The sequence below is a fragment of the Homalodisca vitripennis genome, unplaced genomic scaffold (assembly GCF_021130785.1).
Source record: "Homalodisca vitripennis isolate AUS2020 unplaced genomic scaffold, UT_GWSS_2.1 ScUCBcl_962;HRSCAF=3961, whole genome shotgun sequence".
Lineage (NCBI taxonomy): Eukaryota > Metazoa > Arthropoda > Insecta > Hemiptera > Cicadellidae > Homalodisca > Homalodisca vitripennis.
In genome coordinates this window covers 595-23637 of record NW_025777071.1, presented here as the reverse complement: position 1 = coordinate 23637, position 23043 = coordinate 595, and the positions used below count along the sequence as shown (strand labels likewise).

At 37.2% G+C, this 23043-nt stretch overlaps 1 protein-coding gene across 2 annotated transcripts in view; it reads left to right on the top strand.

The window, feature by feature from the left end:
- Positions 1–18797, top strand: part of LOC124371118 (ras-associated and pleckstrin homology domains-containing protein 1-like) — an 88143-nt gene extending 69346 nt beyond the window's left edge. For both annotated transcript variants that reach the window (XM_046829431.1, XM_046829432.1), the window contains one exon: positions 18654–18797. In XM_046829431.1, the coding sequence (XP_046685387.1) occupies positions 18654–18761 (108 nt within the window). In that variant the 3' untranslated portion in view covers positions 18762–18797. The remainder of the gene's footprint in view (positions 1–18653) is intronic.
- Positions 18798–23043: the final 4246 nt, after the last annotated feature.

Below are 23043 nucleotides of genomic sequence, written 5' to 3'. Positions count from 1 at the left end.
GTGTTTTTATTCAAGATCAGTTGGCAGCTCCGTTGTTGACAGCTGTTCGTGTGATGGTTGGCAAGCCTGCTGACTGTGACAGATGTTCAGTGTTCACCCACGTGCCTGGGCCAGCTGCCGGATATTTTCCTGCCTCTCTCCCTCTTCTCGCTTTTTGTCGACATTTAAAACCCGAAAGACCCAAACTGCTCTCGGAATTAATTACCTCCAGATGAGGCGAAGACCCGAGATGTGGCCCTCGGCCGTCCTGCGCGGCTGTTGGTGCAGGGCAGGTGTGCTGGCGGTGGCTTGGCACATCTGTGCCTCCCGCATGTCCTGGCCAAAGTCAAATATCTTCTACACACACACAACAAGATATGAATGAAGAATCAATTTATAATGTACCAAACATTAATCTTAAAAATCGACCAGGAAGAGTTATAGACAAGGGGGCGGAGCTCAGATTTAAGCAGTTTTCTGCACAACTACTGCAGTCGCCTTGCGGTTGGATAGTTTTAACACAAATCTTTACGGACATTCTATATGACAAATTTTAATTGATAACGTCTTGTTCTGCGCCCTTCGAGACTACAGACCGAAGCCCTAATAATAAATATCAAAGGATACGAGGTATCGAACCGAGGAGGTGAAGCTCCCAGGCCTTAATCGTGTTATGTACTAGTACTATAGACGTCCTTAGTATTTACAATTACTCTGCTGGTAGGAGGGAAGTACATGCTAGAGGCTAGAAACTACCAAAGGTCTCTAGAATGTTCTAGAGGCTGAGAGGTCCCAGGCCTTAATCGTGTTATGTACTAGTACTATAGACGTCCTTAGTATTTACAATTACTCTGCTGGTAGGAGGGAAGTACATGCTAGAGGCCAGAAACTACCAAAGGTCTCTAGAATGTTCTAGAGGCTGAGAGGTCCCAGGCCTTAATCGTGTTATGTACTAGTACTATAGACGTCCATAGTGTTTACAATTACTCTGCTGGTAGAAGGGAAGTACATGCTAGAGGCTCTCCGCGAAGCTCCCAATAGGCCTGCCAGAGACCAGAAACTACCAAAGGTCTCTAGAATGTTCTAGAGGCTGAGAGGTCCCAGGCCTTAATCGTGTTATGTACTAGTACTATAGACATAACAGCCTTGCAGCTGGATGTATTTGAAGAATAATATTGGCGTAAACGTTCTTCAAGATAAATATTTAAGAATGAAGGTTATATAAAACACTCTTTGAAAATTTCTAGGAACACGTCCATAGTGTTTACAATTACTCTGCTGGTAGAAGGGAAGTACATGCTAGAGGCTCTCCGCGAAGCTCCCAATAGGCCTGCCAGAGACCAGAAACTACCAAAGGTCTCTAGAATGTTCTAGAGGCTGAGAGGTCCCAGGCCTTAATCGTGTTATGTACTAGTACTATAGACATAACAGCCTTGCAGCTGGATGTATTTGAAGAATAATATTGGCGTAAACGTTCTTCAAGATAAATATTTAAGAATGAAGGTTATATAAACACTCTTTGAAAATTTCTAGGAACACGTCCATAGTGTTTACAATTACTCTGCTGGTAGAAGGGAAGTACATGCTAGAGGCTCTCCGCGAAGCTCCCAATAGGCCTGCCAGAGACCAGAAACTACCAAAGGTCTCTAGAATGTTCTAGAGGCTGAGAGCTTCCAAAAGCATAAGCCTGCTAGAAGTTGAAGCCTGACAAATGCCAGGTTCTGACAGATACTGAGAGTTCTTAGAAGTCGAGAGCTTATGGTTTTTCAGAGTTAGATTAATTTAGAATCTTTTGGCTTTTATTAAACTAGGTGTTTCAGTGATATTGAGTACCTGATTTACGACCTGCAAAGGAAAAGGTCCCTAAATCTTGTGGCAGGTAAGCCAAAAGGTATTTTCGGGTCGAGTGTTTAAACGTGTATTACTTCTTATTTGCTTATCTTATGTTTGTTGTGTATTCTCTTCTCAAATTTCAAGACCATTATTTGTTCCATATTTGAATGTTTGGTGAATTAGTAAATAAAACCTTGTTTATATTGTACGCAGGTGAAGAAATTGACAATGCGTGAACACTTGTTTAAAAAACAATTATAAAGGTACCAGCTGTATATCGTAATTAGTATCAGTGCATAAATAAGGAGAACTGTATACACCTGTGAGCCGACCATCACGAATCATTTTAAAAACTATATCAGAATATTGTACTTTTTTTGTACCTTTTTGTATAAAACTATGAAGTATCAGAATTTAATATACATAGTTCTCTTTTTATACTAAGATCTGTGAGCTGAATTTTAAACGTTTTTCTTGCCTGAACTGCTTCTTGTTTCGGTTTCTGTGGGATTTTGGGCTGTAATTCATAATGTAGTGTTCAACAAAATACAAAGCAGTCTTCTGTAAAACTTGCAAAATAAATCGTAGCCATTTTCCAATTATAATCGTCCTTATATTACACAACCCGGCATGGTAGAGTATTATTCACGTGCAACAAAAATTGAAATAATCACCTTAAACTGAAAAATAAATCATAAGTAACAATAAACATAAACATTAGCCACAGCTAGTTTAGTGGTAAGTTCATCACGCGCCAGCCACTAAGTCAGTTGCAACCAGCATGCTGCAGCAGTGCATGGGGAACGGCACGTTTGGTTATACACAATTGGTACAAACATATGGTGTAGTTTATTTTAATTCACGACAAAATTTATTTTTCAAACATAGACCTGTGAGCCGACTTTTAAATGGTTAATAACTTTTTTCAGTGATTGGTACAAAATTCTTATATAGTTTTTAAAATGATTAGTGATGGTCGGCTCATAGGTCTATATAGCCAATAAAGAGTATATTGGAACCAAGACGAACCTGATACAAAAGTCGATACATATTTGAACTCAAATTTGTTAAACACGCTCAAATTGTACACCGTTTTGCGATATTATTTAAACGATCTTCTACTTCCGGTTAGTGTGACATTCACAGTTACTTCCGGATGAGAGCGTGTCGCTGATATCGCGGCAGGCGTGAGCTAGGCCAAGGCTTACACTTCCGGTCTTAGATCCCACCGGAAGTGGGGGGCGGCTGCTAATCTTCAGCGCTATATTTGTAACAGCTGCCTCGCCCTCGGCGACTAAATATGGGCACAGTACCAGTAAGGTGAAGTGATAATGTATGACTGCCCAAACGTTGCTACTAACCTAATATCTTTTCTTTCTAAAACTTATAGGCTATTTTCACTCTTAAGTTTGACCTTACCAAATTATTTTCAAATCTAAATGTTGTTGTTTTGAGTATTAAGCGAAATACTGCCCAAGTCAGGTACTGATTACGGCTTATTAGGATATAGATTGATCTACCCCTATCTGGCCTACGGAGTCCTTGGTGAACTTGCAACCTGTCGGTTTCAAACGGCATTCAGACTAGAAAAAGTGATTCGAATCATCGCAAAATCAAATTCAAATGATCAAATGAATATATGTGCCCTAACTAGAGGCCAAGACATACACAAGTAAACTACCGAAATGGTAGACACACAACGGTCGTTTAAGAAAGCCTGCCCTCGCAAGTAGGTATCAAATTGCAGCAAAATGTTCAAAATGTAAAACAAATAAAACTAAATTTATAAAAAGTCCAAATTAAAAACTAATTATTATTAAAAAACAGTGTTGAATAATAAAGAAGAGGTAGAGATTCAAGCGACAAATTCATGCACCAGTAAGAAAGAAATGTGTAGAGAGAAAAAATGTAACTTTAGGAATTATTGATTTAGGGGGAACAGATTTCGATGTAATGTCTAATTATTCAGATCGAAATTAAGGATTTAAGGATATTTTAAACGTTATTGATACTTTTGCAAAATATGTTTTATCAAGAGCGATCAAGAGGAAAAACGGAAAAGATGTTTGTTTGAAGACATTATAAAAGATGCGATAAAGATGAATCATAAACCTCTATATCTACTTCATACAGATAAGGATTTGTAGTTCAAAAATAAAGACTTCAATGATGTTTTAAGTAAGTATAACATAAAATATATCACCCTGAATATGAAGAGAAATCAAGTATTGTAGAAAGATATAACAGAACTTAAAATGAAAGAATGAAAGTTCTTTTTTAAATTAATAACAATTTTAAATGGGTCGATATTATACAAAACACAGTAAAAGACCCTATAGTAATACATTTCATAGCACGATTAAATTGAAACAAAATGGTGTAGATAAAGATGCAGAATAGTTGCTAGAAACAGTGTTAAAGTACGTCCCGCCAGAAATCCCAAAAAATACGACATTTACAATTATCGATCGTGTAAGAATAGCAAATAGGAAACAACCATTTTCAAACAAATATAAAATCAATTAGTTTCGAAAACAAATTTTTATTGATACAATTTATAACTCAGATCATGTAACATATAGTATAGATTTAAATAATGAAAAAATAACCCCAAATGTCAAGAATTTTCGAAGTTTTAGTAGAATTATTCAATAGTAGAACAGATAATTTAAACATTTATTGTAAAGATTGTTTCAGTAAAAATTACAAATAATTATATCTTTTGAAGAGAAAAAATATGTTATATTTGTAAAGAAATTAAGAATATTTTTTAAATTTAATAATTAATTCTAGCACAGTTCTAGAAGGATTTTCCGAGAAAATCTAAAAAATAAACTTATTGTGAATGTGAGAATTCTTCAAAGGTTACCTAGTTATGCAAGAAATTTACTAACAAAATGTCACAATTCAAGATTCTGTAATATTTGTAGTAAAATGATTTCCGTTGCATAAAATTAAAAATTCTTTCATTTGGTTATAAGACATACTATTTGGATCACCATGTCTTAATACAAATTCCATTTCTGGGTAATCAATTTCATGTTCTTTCAATCTTTTTGGTATTTTCCTTTTTTGAGCTCTGATAACAAAATAAGGATATTTCCACATATTATTCTGTTTAATTAAGATGAATAAGTGGTGTTTATCAGAATCCTAAAGATATGATCTGATTTCATTAAATCAATGTTTACACTTTGTTTAGCAATTATTTCATCTTTAATATGTAGCTGTTTTATTTCATCTGAAAAAGAGGAAATTTGATATAAATGAATTATATATTGCTGCAATGGAACACGATAAATGTTATGCTAAACATGGAGGTACTAGTTCTAGACATACTGTATTGCAGACAAAAGATGCTAGTTTACAAAATTTTACAAAATAAAGGCAATAGATAGATTTTTATTAAAAGATGCTAGTTTAGGTGAAATATTTGGTACACTTCCGACAGATAGAGCAATGATTTTGAAGAGAAAATTAAGAACGGGAATCGTAGAGAACTTGAAATTTTAGCAGTTGAAATGAAGACGAAGTTAATTTCAGCAAACATCAGACAGAAAAAAGACAATACCTGTTAGTATTCAATTTAAAATAGATCAATTAAAAAAATGGAAACGATAGATAATTTTAACAAATAGACAATACAATACATTCGAAAAACATATAAAGGAATCAGAATAGAATTTCTTGTAATCAGTTGAAAGAACTTAAAAATAGTTCAAAGAACCATTTTGAAAGATTTATTAGATTTTAGAGAAGCTATTCCAGTTGGTAAAGATGTGTTCCATACGTTAGAAAAGCAGCTCCCATTAAAAAAGAAATAACTCCTATTGTTAGAACAATTTTGAAAGATTTATTAGATTTTAGAGAAGCTATTCCAGTTGTTAAAGATGTGTTCCATACGTTAGAAAAGCAGCTCCCATTAAAAAAGAAATAACTCCTATTGTTAGAACCATTTTGAAAGATTTATTAGATTTTAGAGAAGCTATTCCAGTTGTTATATATGTATTCCATACGTTAGAAAAGCAGCTCCCATTAAAAAAGAAATAACTCCTATTGTTAGAACCATTTTGAAAGATTTATTAGATTTTAGAGAAGCTATTCCAGTTGTTATAGATGTGTTCCATACGTTAGAAAAGCAGCTCCCATTAAAAAAGAAATAACTCCTATTGTTAGAACCATTTTGAAAGATTTATTAGATTTTAGAGAAGCTATTCCAGTTGTTATAGATGTGTTCCATACGTTAGAAAAGCAGCTCCCATTAAAAAAGAAATAACTCCTATTGTTAGAACCATTTTGAAAGATTTATTAGATTTTAGAGAAGCTATTCCAGTTGTTAAAGATGTGTTCCATACGTTAGAAAAGCAGCTCCCATTAAAAAAGAAATAACTCCTATTGTTAGAAACATTTTAAATTAGTCAAATAAGAGTTAGGAGATGTTACAGAGTCTGGATAGATGAAAAACTTTGAATTGTGTGAAATCAAACATTTAAACAAATTTGAAATCGAATCATTAACATTCAAAAAATTGGAAGAAATGTGCAAAAACATTAAAAAATTTTAGAGGAATTTTCATGGGGTATATATTACCTGAAAAAGTTAATAAATCTGAATGTGTAATTACGAATTTACACTCGTTTATGGGAAATGGAACGCATTGGATTTGTTATTATAAAAATTATAAGAATGCATATTATTTTGAATCATATGGAAGAATTGCGGACAAAACCATCGGTAGAATTAGTCACATAAAAATGGGTTGTATTATAATGATTCTCAGATTCAAGACTATAAAGATCCTCCAATTCGTTGACATTTATGTGTTTCTGTTTTGAATGAATTTACTAACGGTAAGTTAAGGATTTTAAATAAGTTGTCGACAAATTATTACTTAAAATATGCATTCACAAAATATTTTAGATGTTTTTGGCACAAAAATCAAGACAGAAAATTTAAAAAAATGTAGATACTTTGAGGAATGAATTATTTGAAAGTTTGTTACAAAATCTGCCGGGTAATTCAGATGATGTTAAAATAAAATATTTTAAAAACTATTTTTTAGATAAAATGTAAAAACAAATGTACTCGAGCTAAAAATAAAAGGTTTAAAAAACTAAAACTAATTTGAAGATAAGATAAAAAATCTTTTACAATCAAACGTACTTGAGGTTATAATAGAAGATTTAGAGGTGGATTCGAAAGAAATATTGTTAAGCTGGAAAAAGATATTGATGCTGGAGCGAAAAAAAAGTTTTTAACAATTTCGTAAGTTTTGCTAATAAAAAAAGAATTGTTGGTTTAAAACCTAGTATTGATGAACATGGTATTGTTGTTAAAGAAAGTTCTGATACCTCTAAAATTATCAGAAAACCTCGATATTGCTGATTAAATACGGTATTCAAAAAGTTAAAAAGCCTTAGATTTTAAAGGAAGAACAATTAGCAAGTGTTAGTAAAGGAATTTATCCGCTTGATGTTATTGTAAAAGAGCAATTAGATGATCATATTAAAACGTTTGATGAACTAAACCAAAGTTATACGAATCATAAACAATATGTTAAACATTTTACAACAGAAGTCTATGAAAATTTAGAGGCTAGAAATAATATATATATAGACAATTTTTATGAAATTACTGGAAAATTAACTAAACTCAACTAATAACTGAAGAACTTTGGGGGAAAATATAATACGTGTAAAAATTATTTCGATTATCGTATGCAATTCAATGGAAGAAGTATTGGCAAATTAATGACTGGAATAGATGAATTAAAGGATAATTTCAAGAAATTCAAACAGGATGCCAATAAAACTTTTGTGATAACATTGATAGCTGATGTAATAAGTTAGACGGTTTTGCTGATTCAATTTAAATTTTTCCTTCATAAATGGTACTCATATATTGTGTGAGGTGTAAAGAGAAAACTAGAACACATTATATAAAGTATTATGCAGACAATAATGGAGTTAAAAGAATTTCTGGGAAATGAGCTGAATGTAAAACTAGAAAGAGCTAATTCATAAAACCTTGATTTAAATTTTTTTATAAATAGAGATTACATTGCAGTGCGTTCGATCTTTTTATAACGCAACACGAAGAGACTTAGAAAACGAACATTGGGACGATATTTCAAAAAGTAATGAATTGTCCGAAAATATGATGCGATTAATTGGTTAAACATTGCAAAATATCAAAATATTTCCTCAGAATTCATAAAAAAAACATCTACAGTATTATGAACTGAAGGACTGTAAACATCTAGTATTATGAACTGAAGGACTGTAAACATCTACAGTATTATGAACTGAAGGACTGTAAACATGTACAGTATTATGAACTGAAGGACTGTAAACACCTACAGTATTATGAACTGAAGGACTGTAAACACCTACAGTATTATGAACTGAAGGACTGTAAACATCTACAGTATTATGAACTGAAGGACTGTAAAACACCTACAGTATTATGAACTGAAGGACTGTAAACACCTACAGTATTATGAACTGAAGGACTGTAAACATCTACAGGATTATGAACTGAAGGACTGCATGTCCGTTATTTGCCATTATCAATACTTGAGTCCAGAATTTCTGGAAGAATTTAAAGAGTCAGTTGATTGGCATAATATTATAGATCGTGGAGATTATCCTTTGCAAATTTTATTGAAATATGTAGCTTTTCTACTGTCTTACAAAATTTAAAGAACACAATCATGAATATGATGAAGATGATCAATAATAATTTATTAGTATCTTCATTAAAACTTGTAATACTCTAAACAAATGTTATTAAAATCTTTATAAAACCTTCCGATACACTTAACAAATGTTATTAAAAAAAACTTTAAATCTTTTCTTCATAAGCTATGGATTACCAAAAGTATTCAGGCGATATTGAAAGGGTAGAGTGTAAAATTTGTTATCTAATTAGTAAGCAACATTTGAACAAGTCAAATGAAAAGACTGTTTAATATTGATTCTGGAGATAATTTTCCAGAAAATTAATGGGCCAACTTGTCGCACCGGTGGCTGCAAGGTAGTCGATAGCGGTGTAGTTGGAGACTCAAGGGCTTGATCCGACTGGGCCAACAGATGCTTGGTGTTCCCTTTTAGATGCGCCCCTTCCGATGTTATAGAATTGTAACACCTCTGCCCCACGATGCTTTGCACACAATTCTTCTGTACAGTTGTTAATCAGTGCAGTCTCTTGGTTGATTTTGTGACTGGCTGGCAGGTCGTATCTGTGAGGTGAGGAAATGAAATTCGGAGTCCGAATTCGTAAGGTTTTAGAATGATGTTTACCTGGGTGGTAAGGATGAGTGAGAGAGAGAGAGAGAGAGCGGGACAGCTGGCGCTGCACCTGGCACAGGCGGCAGGTGTCCTCGCTCGCCTCGTTCTTGTCCGCCAGCCGCTACTCCGCCAGTCGTGTGCCGTCCGTCTCCGGGACCGCTGGGCGAGATGTTGTGTACTAGGACCGAGAGCCACGAACAAGGTAACCGCAGCATCCTGGACAAGCTGTGCAGGGGCGGTAGTTTCCGAGTCAGGGAACATGTCGAAAAGAAACAAGTCGATTTCATCAGAAGGGATATCGGGAACCGGAGTGTTTTCGATAAGCTCTGTAAGAGCGGCAGTTATCGCGTCAAGGACGATAGTTCGACCAAGAAGTTGAGCAGTGGAAGCTTCAACAGGAAGGAAAAGCCGACGATGGAAAGGCACAAGAAGGGTGAAGGTGTCTTCAACAAATTGTGCAGAAGTCGTAGTTTTCACGGAAGGGAAATCTCCAAAGAGCCGAAGTGTGCACTCCTACCGAACTGCGTGTCATTGGCGAGTACGCGTCGTACCGAGAACAGTAAGGATGTGGACAGTGGCATGGGAGAGGAACGGCCCAAGGCGTACTTGGTCGAGGGATCCTTACAAGCTACAGTGTACACGCCGCGTCATGTTCTGGGGAAGTCGGGCAGGCCAGCTACCGTACTTCTTGTTTACCCAACCGTAAGTAATTATTACCATTTTAACTACTGCTGTACGTACATTTTAAGCCAAGCAATTATATATATATATATACTGTATATATATACTGTATATATATAATTTGAATTTATTTGCTTATATTTTCTACTAATTCAAACAAACACACACATTTAGTTAAATTGAATAATATTATGTCGTAATAAAAGGCATTATGTTTATAATTTATGGCTTATTTGTTCATCACTAATCAGTTTCCAGTTTTATGTGTCTTGCACCTTCGTTTACAAAGCGGAGTAGGGGAAGGGGACTTCTACCGGCACCGCACTGGGCTGACACACGGTCGAGTATGGGAATGAGCATAAGTAAAAAAACCGAGGAGGGTTTAAAATAATTCGCTTTTTAAGTCACAAATATGCAACAATATTTACCTTTCCCAGGCGTACAGTAGGCATGCAACACATGTTGAGATCTTCCGTATGGCTTTGGCATCATGTTATGAGTAAATCGTGAATTTTGTCTACGCATTTTAACCATATCAATTTAAACAATTTTTTACAAACGTACATTCTATGATATAACCGATTTTTATTGTCAATCGTAGATTAATGGTTATTTGAATTGTGAGAGATCGGGTTCATAACAATTCACCTATACTGTAAGTATGTTCTATTGTTTCCTTCTTATCGCTGTGTTTACTAGAATATCGATTTAATTTTATCTCGTATTAAGGTTTTTATTTATTCTCGTGTAATTTGTTTAATTATTGTCTCCCAGGCTCGTAGCGCTAAGCAAGTAGGAGAGCAAGGTCGCTGCCGGTATCGGTAAACAGTGAACATAACGGGGCCCGTAGTCACTACAGCCTGTTCGCACTAGGAAGGCACCAGTGCTGTTATCACTAAAGCTGCGAGTAGCTACGTGCTCTACGTGTCAAATATGTAATTACTATTCGGTACATAGAATATACACATCCCTCTATCCGGCCTTTGTTATTTTATTTTTAGAATAGTGCCTGTTCTGTTCCGAGTCGTATTTTTATCTCGATCCGAAAAGTGTATCAGTTAATATTGTATGGGAGTTACAACATTGTTAATGTTAACTGGTAGCTGAAGGTGACTGGTGAAGACGACCAGCTGACCAGTATATTAATATCCGACTGGCAGTCACATTAATGTGAGCTGGTGTTACAGTTAATATTGTGTGGGAGTTACAACATTGTTAATGTTAACTGGTAGCTGAAGGTGACTGGTGAAGACGACCAGCTGACCAGTATATTAATATCCGACTGGCAGTCACATTAATGTGAGCTGGTGTTACAGTTAATATTGTGTGGGAGTTACAACATTGTTAATGTTAACTGGTAGCTGAAGGTGACTGGTGAAGACGACCAGCTGACCAGTATATTAATATCCGACTGGCAGTCACATTAATGTGAGCTGGTGTTACAGTTAATATTGTATGGGAGTTACAACATTGTTAATGTTAACTGGTAGCTGAAGGTGACTGGTGAAGACGACCAGCTGACCAGTATATTAATATCCGACTGGCAGTCACATTAATGTGAGCTGGTGTTACAGTTAATATTGTGTGGGAGTTACAACATTGTTAATGTTAACTGGTAGCTGAAGAAGGTGACTGGTGAAGACGACCAGCTGACCAGTATATTAATATCCGACTGGCAGTCACATTAATGTGAGCTGGTGTTACAGTTAATATTGTGTGGGAGTTACAACATTGTTAATGTTAACTGGTAGCTGAAGAAGGTGACTGGTGAAGACGACCAGCTGACCAGTATATTAATATCCGACTGGCAGTCACATTAATGTGAGCTGGTGTTACAGTTAATATTATGTGGGAGTTACAACATTGTTAATGTTAGTTAACTGGTAGCTGAAGGTGACTGGTGAAGACGACCAGCTGACCAGTATATTAATATCCGACTGGCAGTCACATTAATGTGAGCTGGTGTTACAGTTAATATTGTATGGGAGTTACAACATTGTTAATGTTAACTGGTAGCTGAAGGTGACTGGTGAAGACGACCAGCTGACCAGTATATTAATATCCGACTGGCAGTCACATTAATGTGAGCTGGTGTTACAGTTAATATTGTGTGGGAGTTACAACATTGTTAATGTTAACTGGTAGCTGAAGGTGACTGGTGAAGACGACCAGCTGACCAGTATATTAATATCCGACTGGCAGTTACATTAATGTGAGCTGGTGTTACAGTTAATATTGTGTGGGAGTTACAACATTGTTAATGTTAACTGGTAGCTGAAGGTGACTGGTGAAGACGACCAGCTGACCAGTATATTAATATCCGACTGGCAGTCACATTAATGTGAGCTGGTGTTTACAGTTAATATTGTATGGGAGTTACAACATTGTTAATGTTAACTGGTAGCTGAAGGTGACTGGTGAAGACGACCAGCTGACCAGTATATTAATATCCTTGAGAAGATAAAGGGATATATATATATTGCTAAGAGACATGCTATTCCATGATGATCTAACACTGCCACGGTTTACGTTCACGCTGGGCTTAGTCTGCAAACGTACTTGTACAACATTTGTTGGACCTTTGTGTTATTGAACATAGTATATATATATATATTTCCTGTTGCTGAGAGACTCGATGGCTAGGTTGCGGCGGTCGATTGTCTGTTAGTTATCGTATCACAATGCCGTGGGGCGGCGTGGAGGGGAGCGGTGAGTCACGGTCTACACTCTACACTCTGCACTCTTTAGTCGAGTCAGAGAGAACCGCCGTGCGGCTTGGCTGTACATTCCTTGCCATCGTGTGTCTTGTGCAGTATAGTTTTCGCGTCCTGTGTCGTCTACACGTGTGTCTGTCTGTGTCTTGTGGAGTGTCTTTACCATACTGGAGGTGAGGCGCGACGCCAGAAGGACAGCAGATAAAGGTTTGTCTCGTATAGATATATCATCAAAGCTTTAGTGGGAATGTTGCTGCCGAACACTCGCCGCCTCCACACATGCGGGTGTGTCAGTCATTTAGCCCTTGATCAGTGATTTGCTCATTGACCTAATATTTATTTATTCTTTGTTTAAAGTTTCTTATTTGGTTTTTGATTAAGATATTTTGTCTCGATTGTTAATAAAATATTAGGATACCGGTATAATTGCGATTTCTGCATTAGCTTTCGACAAAAATAAAATAGCAACAGAACTAGAAGTTAGTGCTACAGTGCTACTGTAGGCGATACGACTGTGAGACTCCGTTGTCGTTTTGACATCTGGAGTAATTGTTGTGTTACAACACCGGCTGTGCGGGGTCGTCATCGTCATTAACCGACTTGTAAGCCACATCGTGTCGTGCCTCTGCTAATTAAACTGCGGTTGAATGTTTGTGAGTTCAGGGGAAACGTTCACTCCAGAAATTGCGAAGTTAAATCAAATATTTTACTGATAATTAGAACGTTCTGTATTTGTATGCATGTGTAAGTAAATTTTAAAAAATCTGCTCTATATAGATAATCTGCATTCCGCTGCTTATTTTGAGTTTCCGTCCGTGTCGTTTTCGCTGATATATTAACTTGGTTAAAAGTTGTTTATCATTTTTAATTCATAGGCCTTTGAAAAACTTCCCTGGAGAAAGAAAAGTAAAAACTGATTACTGAACTAGAAGTTATAGGTATTTAGTTAGAGTAGCTATTTCAGGCAATTTTGCTGCAATTTGTCCACGCGCTACCTCTCATGTAGTCAGATTGTACAGTACAGGCACTAGAGGGGAGCCGGCTCACAGGTTGAGATCGCGACTTCCTTCTCTACTCCACATGAGCAGTAGGCTACTGCGCATCGTGGGGGCGAGGACCACATGGAATCTCTCGGCCTGTATCATGCACTAGAGGGGAGCCGGCTCACAGGTTGAGATCGCGACTTCCTTCTCTACTCCACATGAGCAGTAGGCTACTGCGCACCGTCGGTCCGAGGACCACATGGAATCTCTCGGCCTGTATCATGCACTAGAGGGGAGCCGGCCCACAGGCTGAGATCGCGACTTCCTTCTCTACTCCACATGAGCAGTAGGCTACTGCGCACCGTCGGTCCGAGGACCACATGGAATCTCTCGGCCTGTATCATGCACTAGAGGGGAGCCGGCTCACAGGCTGAGATCGCGACTTCCTTCTCTACTCCACATGAGCAGTAGGCTACTGCGCACCGTCGGTCCGAGGACCACATGGAATCTCTCGGCCTGTATCATGCACTAGAGGGGGCCGGCCCACAGGCTGAGATCGCGACTTCCTTCTCTACTCCACATGAGCAGTAGGCTACTGCGCACCGTCGGTCCGAGGACCACATGGAATCTCTCGGCCTGTATCATGCACTAGAGGGGGCCGGCCCACAGGCTGAGATCGCGACTTACTTCTCTACTCCACATGAGCAGTAGGCTACTGCGCACCGTCGGTCCGAGGACCACATGGAATCTCTCGGCCTGTATCATGCACTAGAGGGGAGCCGGCCCACAGGCTGAGATCGCGACTTCCTTCTCTACTCCACATGAGCAGTAGGCTACTGCGCATCGTGGGGGCGAGGACCACATGGAATCTCCTGTACTTTTAATATAAATTGTATTGACAACTAAATCAAAATCAACACATATTCTGTTATTCACTCAGATACATCTATGCTATGTATTGCTACGTAGATGGAAAACTGTTCTAGCATTTATGGTTTAAACAAGTTGTTTTTATATTTATTTTGAGTTGTGCCAGTTTTTTGTGAAGTGACGTGTAAATTGTATTGAATTATGTCACTCTGTAGGTAGATAAATTCAACAATAACATCGTTTTAAGCTGAAACAGAACTTTAATCGAGAATATAAAAATGAAAATTATAAGTTACAAAGTTCAAAACTATGGAAATAAGGAGTTATTAAATAATAATAACGAAATATCATTAGAAGTCCTTGTAGTAGTTGGGTGCTAGATGATAAAGAGTACTAAACCCATTAGGTCAGCTTTATTCTAGCTGCGATTTCCAACGTTTCTGTGTAGGTCTTTTGAAATGTCATATTTTCCAAGGTTGTCCTTTTTCTCTTGATTTTCAGAATTTCTGTTTTGAAATCTGTTTCGGCGTATAACTCCTTATAAAATACTTTATACGGATTTGCTTTTCAATTCAAATGATGTGGGCTTTGGTAAACTTCAGCGGGCGGTCTTCTTCTTTGTCTTTTTTCCTGTTGTCTATCTATGTTATCCAGTATGTGCAGCCTAGTCCGGTTATCTGGTAACATATCTGTTACGTTTAGTTGTCAACTCCCATCGTCGCGGTGAGTCAGTGCTGAGTCGCGGCTGAGTCAACCGTCACGAGCCGTGAGTCACTCACAACATATCTTACAGGGATCTTCTGAATTACTCGGTCAATCTTGTCAGTTTTAAGCTAAGTTAAACACACACACAAGACAAGTAAACGGTAACCGTAATTGACTAAATATCTTGTCTTGCAATTACACAAAGCTGATCATATGCGGAACTGATTTCCTAGAACTTAAGAGAAACTATACGAAAATGTACTGGAATGTGACTGGAGAAGGTCGGTTAGCGACTTGTTAATCACACACTCGTGTAGTGTACTTCGTGATTAGATAACGCAAGGTTTTTTAAACATCAGTGAACTATTGCAGCCTCCAAACAAAAGTTATCAAGTAACCATTTACATGTTTCTTACGTAAGTTACTGTTTTATTTCTACAAATTCTTTGTTTAGAATATCTTCAATTCATGTCGTTCAGTCTACTCGTTATCAGAGTGAAATTTGTTTATAGGATCTGTTTCGTCTGCATGTAACCAACCACTTGCTGCATAGTGTATATTGATATTGTAATATAATAATAATCTTGTACCAATGTGCGTGCGTCAATCAATCAATCAAATTTTTATTGCGAAGACATGTATAGTAAACGTCAATTCTTTTTATAAACTAAACATTTTTAATTTGCCCTACATAAAATCCCACTCAGACTTACAATTCAGCATTCATTCATTTTCCACGAACTCGCAAATTTTCCCACCTCCACTATATCGAGAGTACAATAATAGAAACTATTTTTGTAATGTCATTATGCCACACATATCGCACCACTGTCACGTGCAATAATGTATTCCGGTGTCGTTCCTCATCACCCCGACTTTACTATGACTTTTTGTGTCAGAGTGTCTTGAGTGATCTCGGTACGGCGTACATAATAGACGAGGGGTAGTAATGGAGAACATATAAACTTACCTATACGTACAAATATCAATATCAAAGAAAAATAAGTACTTGATTTATGTTGCCATAATTTATTTTGTATTGTCATTTAAACAAAAAAATTAATTGTCGGTGTAAGGTGATTATGAGTGCTTTCCCTTGTAAAATAATGAATTATGGAACATCATATAATAATTGTATTTATCGCATTAAAAAAATAGTTAACCTCGTTGTTCACCGTTTTTTAGGTATAAGTATTTATTGTGTTTAAAGTTAGATTTACTCTAGCTTTATTGATAGAGGCAGGCGAGGCCATCTGTCTGTCTACAACGGGTCTGTGTGGGGGGTGGTGGGGGACCCTCCCCTCTGTCTGGCTCATCCCCCGAGAGAGGATCGATCTCCTCTTCCCCTCCCCTTCACATGTATCAATGGGTACCCGTACCGTTCCGTACTCATCTAGTGATATTCTCTTCCGCATAACCCTGCATGTGACCTTACTGCAACACAACATTTCAGTGTCCACCGTGTACATAGATCTGGATCTCAGGTATGGTTATTATTTTTACGTAGGCTATACCGTGTAATAGGTACTTTATTTTTCCACGTGGAAAATGGTATCGTGTTTTTATTGTTTTATGTTTTGTCGGAACAAATAATTATTATGCACCATCTGTCATTTTATTTTGTGTACAATCGATAGTTATAATAGCGTTTTTCAGTATTCTGAGGTATTCGCGAATTGCAAGTTATAAAAATTCAGCGTTATTTCTCTGTTAATATCATTGTTTTTGAACACATTATGGGTGGTACGCGTATACTAGTCAAGACAGGATCATCATAGAGCATGGGTTAGTACAAGTACGGGTTGACGCCGGCCACAGTAGCGTGGCGCTCTCGCGTGAACCATTGTATGGTTGAACGACTAATATGCTACCCCGACCCTGTATAGCGACGTTCCACAGCAAGCAGAATCATCATCTACAAGTTTAATGTTTTTGCAGTACATAATAGTGTTTTAGTCCAATCCAGATATTATAATCCAATGTTTTTATATGGCATTTATTTTCCTTGATTAGTCTTTTCAACAAAAATGTAAACCATTACTTGCACAATTGCAAAATGTGTATTAATATTCATTTATAAGTATTCTGAACAAAATTTAATATCTTTTATCAAGTGGGCAATTGCCAGCTGATAGACAATTCTGCTTGCATCAGTTAACTGATAAACAATTCCGCTTGCATCAGTCAGCTGATAGACAATTCCGCTTGCATCAGTCCGCCGATAGACAATTCCGCTTGCATCAGTCAGCTGATGAGAATGGCGGCGCGGCGGCAGCTGGGCACCATGTGTCAGGCAGGAGTCTGTGGGAAACCCGCGTTGTCACCCTTCCTGCCAAACACAGAAATAAACACGACTGTGCTCTGCCGGCCCATTTCCGTTGAAGAGTCTAGATGAAAACTTCTAACTTTTCTATTGATTCGATCAATATGGGCCAGCTACTTCTTTAGATTAGAAAAAGATTGTCTATAGACAAAGATACTTGTATGATAAACAAACAGCAGCGCTACATGTCCATGTGTATAGGTAAATATGATGAAGGTAAAACCATAAATATGTTTAAAAAAATGTTTTGTTGTGAAATTATTTCTCAGTAAATTCTCTTAATTTTGTACTTTTCTTGTAAGTTGACTTTAAAATTATATTTTCTATAAATAGTGTATCTAAAGTGTTTGACTTTGTGTTCATTATACAAATACAACAAAAAGAGTTAATAGCTTGACCGTTATTGATATAAATAGTTTTTGTGAAAAAACAGTAATTGAAAATATGTTTTAGATTTTAAATTTATTTAATATACATTTATGTGGGAAGTAATATTAAACAGTTTTCAGTTGCTGGACTTTGAATTACACTCTGTATATAGTTATTTGTCATAGAAGTGTGGTTCCTAGAGCACAGCTTATGGTACTGAGTAAAGAAAATCTTCATTTATAAGTGTATTATTATTAGAAGTGAGTTCAGGATCAAGGCCACAAAATGACTTCACTGTGCACACATAAATATCTCAAATTTGTGTAATCAACCCCCCCTTGTATTGACAGCTATCACTTCTCTATGGCAAACCTTGTCTCCTATGTAATGCAAGTATTTTATATGTAGCAGGGCCTGGACAGAGGAGGTTCCACACGGCCCCTGTCCTCGGACCTCAACCCCCCCTTGTATTGACAGCTATCACTTGTCTATGGCAAACCTTGTCTCCTATGTAATGCAAGTATTTTATATGTAGCAGGGCCTGGACAGAGGAGGTTCCACACGGCCCCTGTCCTTGGACCTCAACCCCCCCTTGTATTGACAGCTATTCTATGGCAAACCTTGTCTCCTATGTAATACAAGTATTTTATATGTAGCAGGGCCTGGACAGAGGAGGTTCCACACGGCCCCTGTCCTTGGACCTCAACCCCCCCTTGTATTGACAGCTATTCTATGGCAAACCTTGTCTCCTATGTAATACAAGTATTTTATATGTAGCAGGGCCTGGACAGAGGAGGTTCCACACGGCCCCTGTCCTCGGACCTCAACCCCCCCTTGTATTGACAGCTATCACTTGTCTATGGCAAACCTTGTCTCCTATGTAATGCAAGTATTTTATTTGTTGCAGGGTCTTGACAGAGGGGGTCCCGCACGGCCCCTGTCCTCGGACCTCAACCCCCCTCGTATTGACAGCTATCGTTTCTCTATGGCAAACCTTGAAGGTAAGCGGGAGTAAACTGGTGTACTTCCAAGTAAAAGATTTGAAGTAGAAGTTAACAACCGAACAGTAAGAAAAGTAGACATTTTCATACGAAACGTGCTGTATAGTTCTGTGTTTAGATGGAAATGGATTGTGACAGAAGGGAATTTGTTTTGCTATTCTTGTTGGGGTATCAATATAACAACTATGTAGATATTAACCTGTTCTACCTGAGATCATGCATATCCTATTCATTTGTCTGAATGACTGTTAGTGTGTTACTAAAACTTATTGTGTTTCTAGGTTCTAAGTGAAAGTGACTTGTAGGCAATCATTATAATGGAGAGCTAGTGGATTCTCTTGCAGAAAATTATTACAGTACTTTAAGTGAACAATCTGGTGATATCATATACATATGAAGAAAACATGTATTACAGTACATGACTAACATACTTTTCTACATTATAATTACTGTAGTGTCATTTTCATTATTTCTTTCAAGTGATTCTTTCAAAAATAGGTATCTATTGCTTTTTCACTTTGAATGACATTTTCAATACGTTTTCTTGAAGACGTTTCAACACTATAATGCCACTAGCAGAGACACCATTTTCTTCTGACCAGGTAATAGATGTAGTGAACGAACGGTTACATTGTGTGGTATTTTATTGAACAGTTGGTGTCACTTCCCCTCCTTCACACAGATCTTCACCATCCTCTTCTGTTGTGGTCATAGACTACAATTTCTTTATTTTTCAAAAACTGGTTCGTGTTTTCTCCTCCATTGTCAGCTGTATCTATGAGATATTCATAGTAAAACGTCTTGCAGCTCAATTAACTGTGTTTAATGGTGTTTTATTTTATATATTGCTCCAATAGTCCCATGTTTTTCCCAAGCATTGGCAAGTGAGAATACCACATGTTGCAAGTAAACTTGCCTTAGCAATGTAATCACACTGTCATCTTGCAACAAACATTGTACAGAAGGCTCTTTTGTACTGCATTTTAATGGCTCGTATCACATTTTGATCCATAAGTTGCAGAAAGGGTGTTATGTTTGGAGATCACAGATAAATCTGTCTTTTATGTTCAGACCCTCTTCATGAGGGTGACCAGGGCAGTTGTCCAAAATGAGCAATGCTTTTTGGGGAACCATTCCATGGACACAGATTTAGTCATCCGTTCTTCAGTTTGAGCTATATTAATAACGTTAAGATTAAAATTCTAAAAATCCCTAGGTTTTTTGCTTTACCAATCACTAATATATTCACCTTGTGTGTGCCACTGGTGTTTGAACAGAGTATAAATGTGACTCTGTATTTTGCTAGTTTGCGTCTATGCGCACTAGCTTTAGCTTGGAGAACGTAAGTTTTATGAAGTAGAAGCCGCCAAAAATAAGCCACCTTCATCCTCATTATACACTTGGTCTGAAGTATTTTAGTTGATCATTTTTTATACACATTTTAAAAGGTTCAAACTGCGTCAGTATAACACATCACTTTTTTCACCTGTATACACTAGCCATACATCAAATCGTCTTTTATCCAACCAACCTTCACTGGTTGAAAGTCATGAAAGTCATCTTTATTCATGGTCTTTTTGTAGAATTTGTTTCTAAATTTCTCCTTAAATAGGTGGTTGCCTATTGCATTATTGTAAAAAAACACAAATAAAGACTATGTTCAACCTGAGAAAACTCAACTGTGTTCATTGTTTTTCGTAAACTTTTCACATTTTTATTTATCAAAAGAAATTCTGTATCATCTCACTATTCTTCCTCATGGATTATGGCACGATCAATTCTATACTCTTTAGCAATACCAACTAATGTTTTCACTCTGTATTAAGTCGTTTAAAAATCTTATTTATACACAAGCGATAATGTTTTGTGTTTTCATTTGTCTTATAGAGCACTACTAACACACCACAATGCACTGACGAAGGATAGCATGTAACCGAGCAAGCATATCATGTAACAGACTGACAAAATGGCACGAATAGAAACATGTTTTCAACTCTCAACTCCTGTTTGAAACAGAACTATGCACTTAGTGGCTGCTCATATATAACACCAGATTACTGGCAAAGCCGGGCAAGTGTCGTGCTAGATTATGAAGATATTATATCAACTCTGAATTTGGTGTTTTAAAGTATGCAGAAGTTAGCTATATGCAAGGATGCAATATTATTTGTATTACTAATTTTAATTGCTTTCTTACAAATATACAACTTGCCCATATTTCATTGTTTTTTAGTTGTTCAATTACTAACTATTAAATCTCTAGGCAGTGTCTAGATGGCAAGGTAATGGCCTCGAATGTACTAGCTCTCTAACTCAGTTAGTTATGTTTTATATAGTACGCCTGATCATTTTAGTAACCACAATGTGATTGACAATACTACTTTTACCCTCTAAGAATTTTCCTCTGGCAAACAATTATTGTGCTAGCAAGCTGTAGTCATCGTATGAAAAAGTCTGTTGTAAACTATGGTTTTATTTTGTCAATTTTCCTTGGCCAATTATGTTGATTAGACCATTTGTAATTTAAAATCCTTAATTCTTCCGAAATAGAAATGTTTGGGAATAGCTTTCATAAAAAACTCAAAAAGAGAATTTCACTAAGTTTTGAGGAAAGTGAAGTATTGTGCTTTCTAGTCCTGTTAATAAAAAGTGTTTTCCCTTTCATCTGTTTTATCACAATGATGAGTGTGTTATCTATAACTATATTATCACAGGGATACTTACTCTGCTGGAATGTTGTCATGTGGGAGTGCTACAGCTGATTGTTGTCAAGGCCAAGCCCCATTTCAACAAATATCTAATGACTCCAATATTATGACTATGTGGGAATGCTTGCTCTGCTGGAATGTTGTCATGTGGGAGTGCTACAGCTGATTGTTGTCAAGGCCAAGCCCCATTTCAACAAATGCCTAATGACTCCAATATTATGACTATGTGGGAATGCTTGCTCTGCTGGAATGTTGTCATGTGGGAGTGCTACAGCTGATTGTTGTCAAGGGCAAGCCCATTTCAACAAATGCCTAATGACTCCAATATTATGACTATGTGGGAATGCTTGCTCTGCTGGAATGTTGTCATGTGGGAGTGCTACAGCTGATTGTTGTCAAGGCCAAGCCCCATTTCAACAAATATCTAATGATTCCAATATTATGACTATGTGGGAATGCTTGCTCTGCTGGAATGTTGTCATGTGGGAGTGTTACAGCTGATTGTTGTCAAGGCCAAGCCCCATTTCAACAAATGCCTAATGACTCCAATATTATGACTATGTGGGAATGCTTGCTCTGCTGGAATGTTGTCATGTGGGAGTGCTACAGCTGATTGTTGTCAAGGCCAAGCCCCATTTCAAACAAATATCTAATGACTCCAATATTATGACTATGTGGGAATGCTTGCTCTGCTGGAATGTTGTCATGTGGGAGTGCTACAAATGATTGTTGTCTAGGCCAAGCCCCATTTCAACAAATATCTAATGACTCCAATATTATGACTATGTGGGAATGCTTGCTCTGCTGGAATGTTGTCATGTGGGAGTGCTACAGCTGATTGTTGCCAAGGCCAAGCCCCATTTCAACAAATATCTAATGACTCCAATATTATGGACTATGTGGGAATGCTTGCTCTGCTGGAATGTTGTCATGTGGGAGTGCTACAGCTGATTGTTGTCAAGGCCAAACCCCATTTCAACAAATATCTAATGACTCCAATATTATGACTATGTGGGAATGCTTGCTCTGCTGGAATGTTGTCATGTGGGAGTGCTACAGCTGATTGTTGTCAAGGCCAAGCCCCATTTCAACAAATATCTAATGACTCCAATATTATGACTATGTGGGAATGCTTGCTCTGCTGGAATGTTGTCATGTGGGAGTGCTACAGCTGATTGTTGTCAAGGCCAAGCCCCATTTCAACAAATATCTAATGACTCCAATATTATGACTATGTGGGAATGCTTGCTCTGCTGGAATGTTGTCATGTGGGAGTGCTACAGCTGATTGTTGTCAAGGCCCAAGCCCCATTTCAACAAATGCCTAATGACTCCAATATTATGACTATGTGGGAATGCTTGCTCTGCTGGATTGTTGTCAAGGCCAAGCCCCATTTCAACAAATATCTAATGACTCCAATATTATGACTATGTGGGAATGCTTGCTCTGCTGGAATGTTGTCATGTGGGAGTGCTACAGCTGATTGTTGTCAAGGGCCAAGCCCCATTTCAACAAATATCTAATGACTCCAATATTATGACTATGTGGGAATGCTTGCTCTGCTGGAATGTTGTCATGTGGGAGTGCT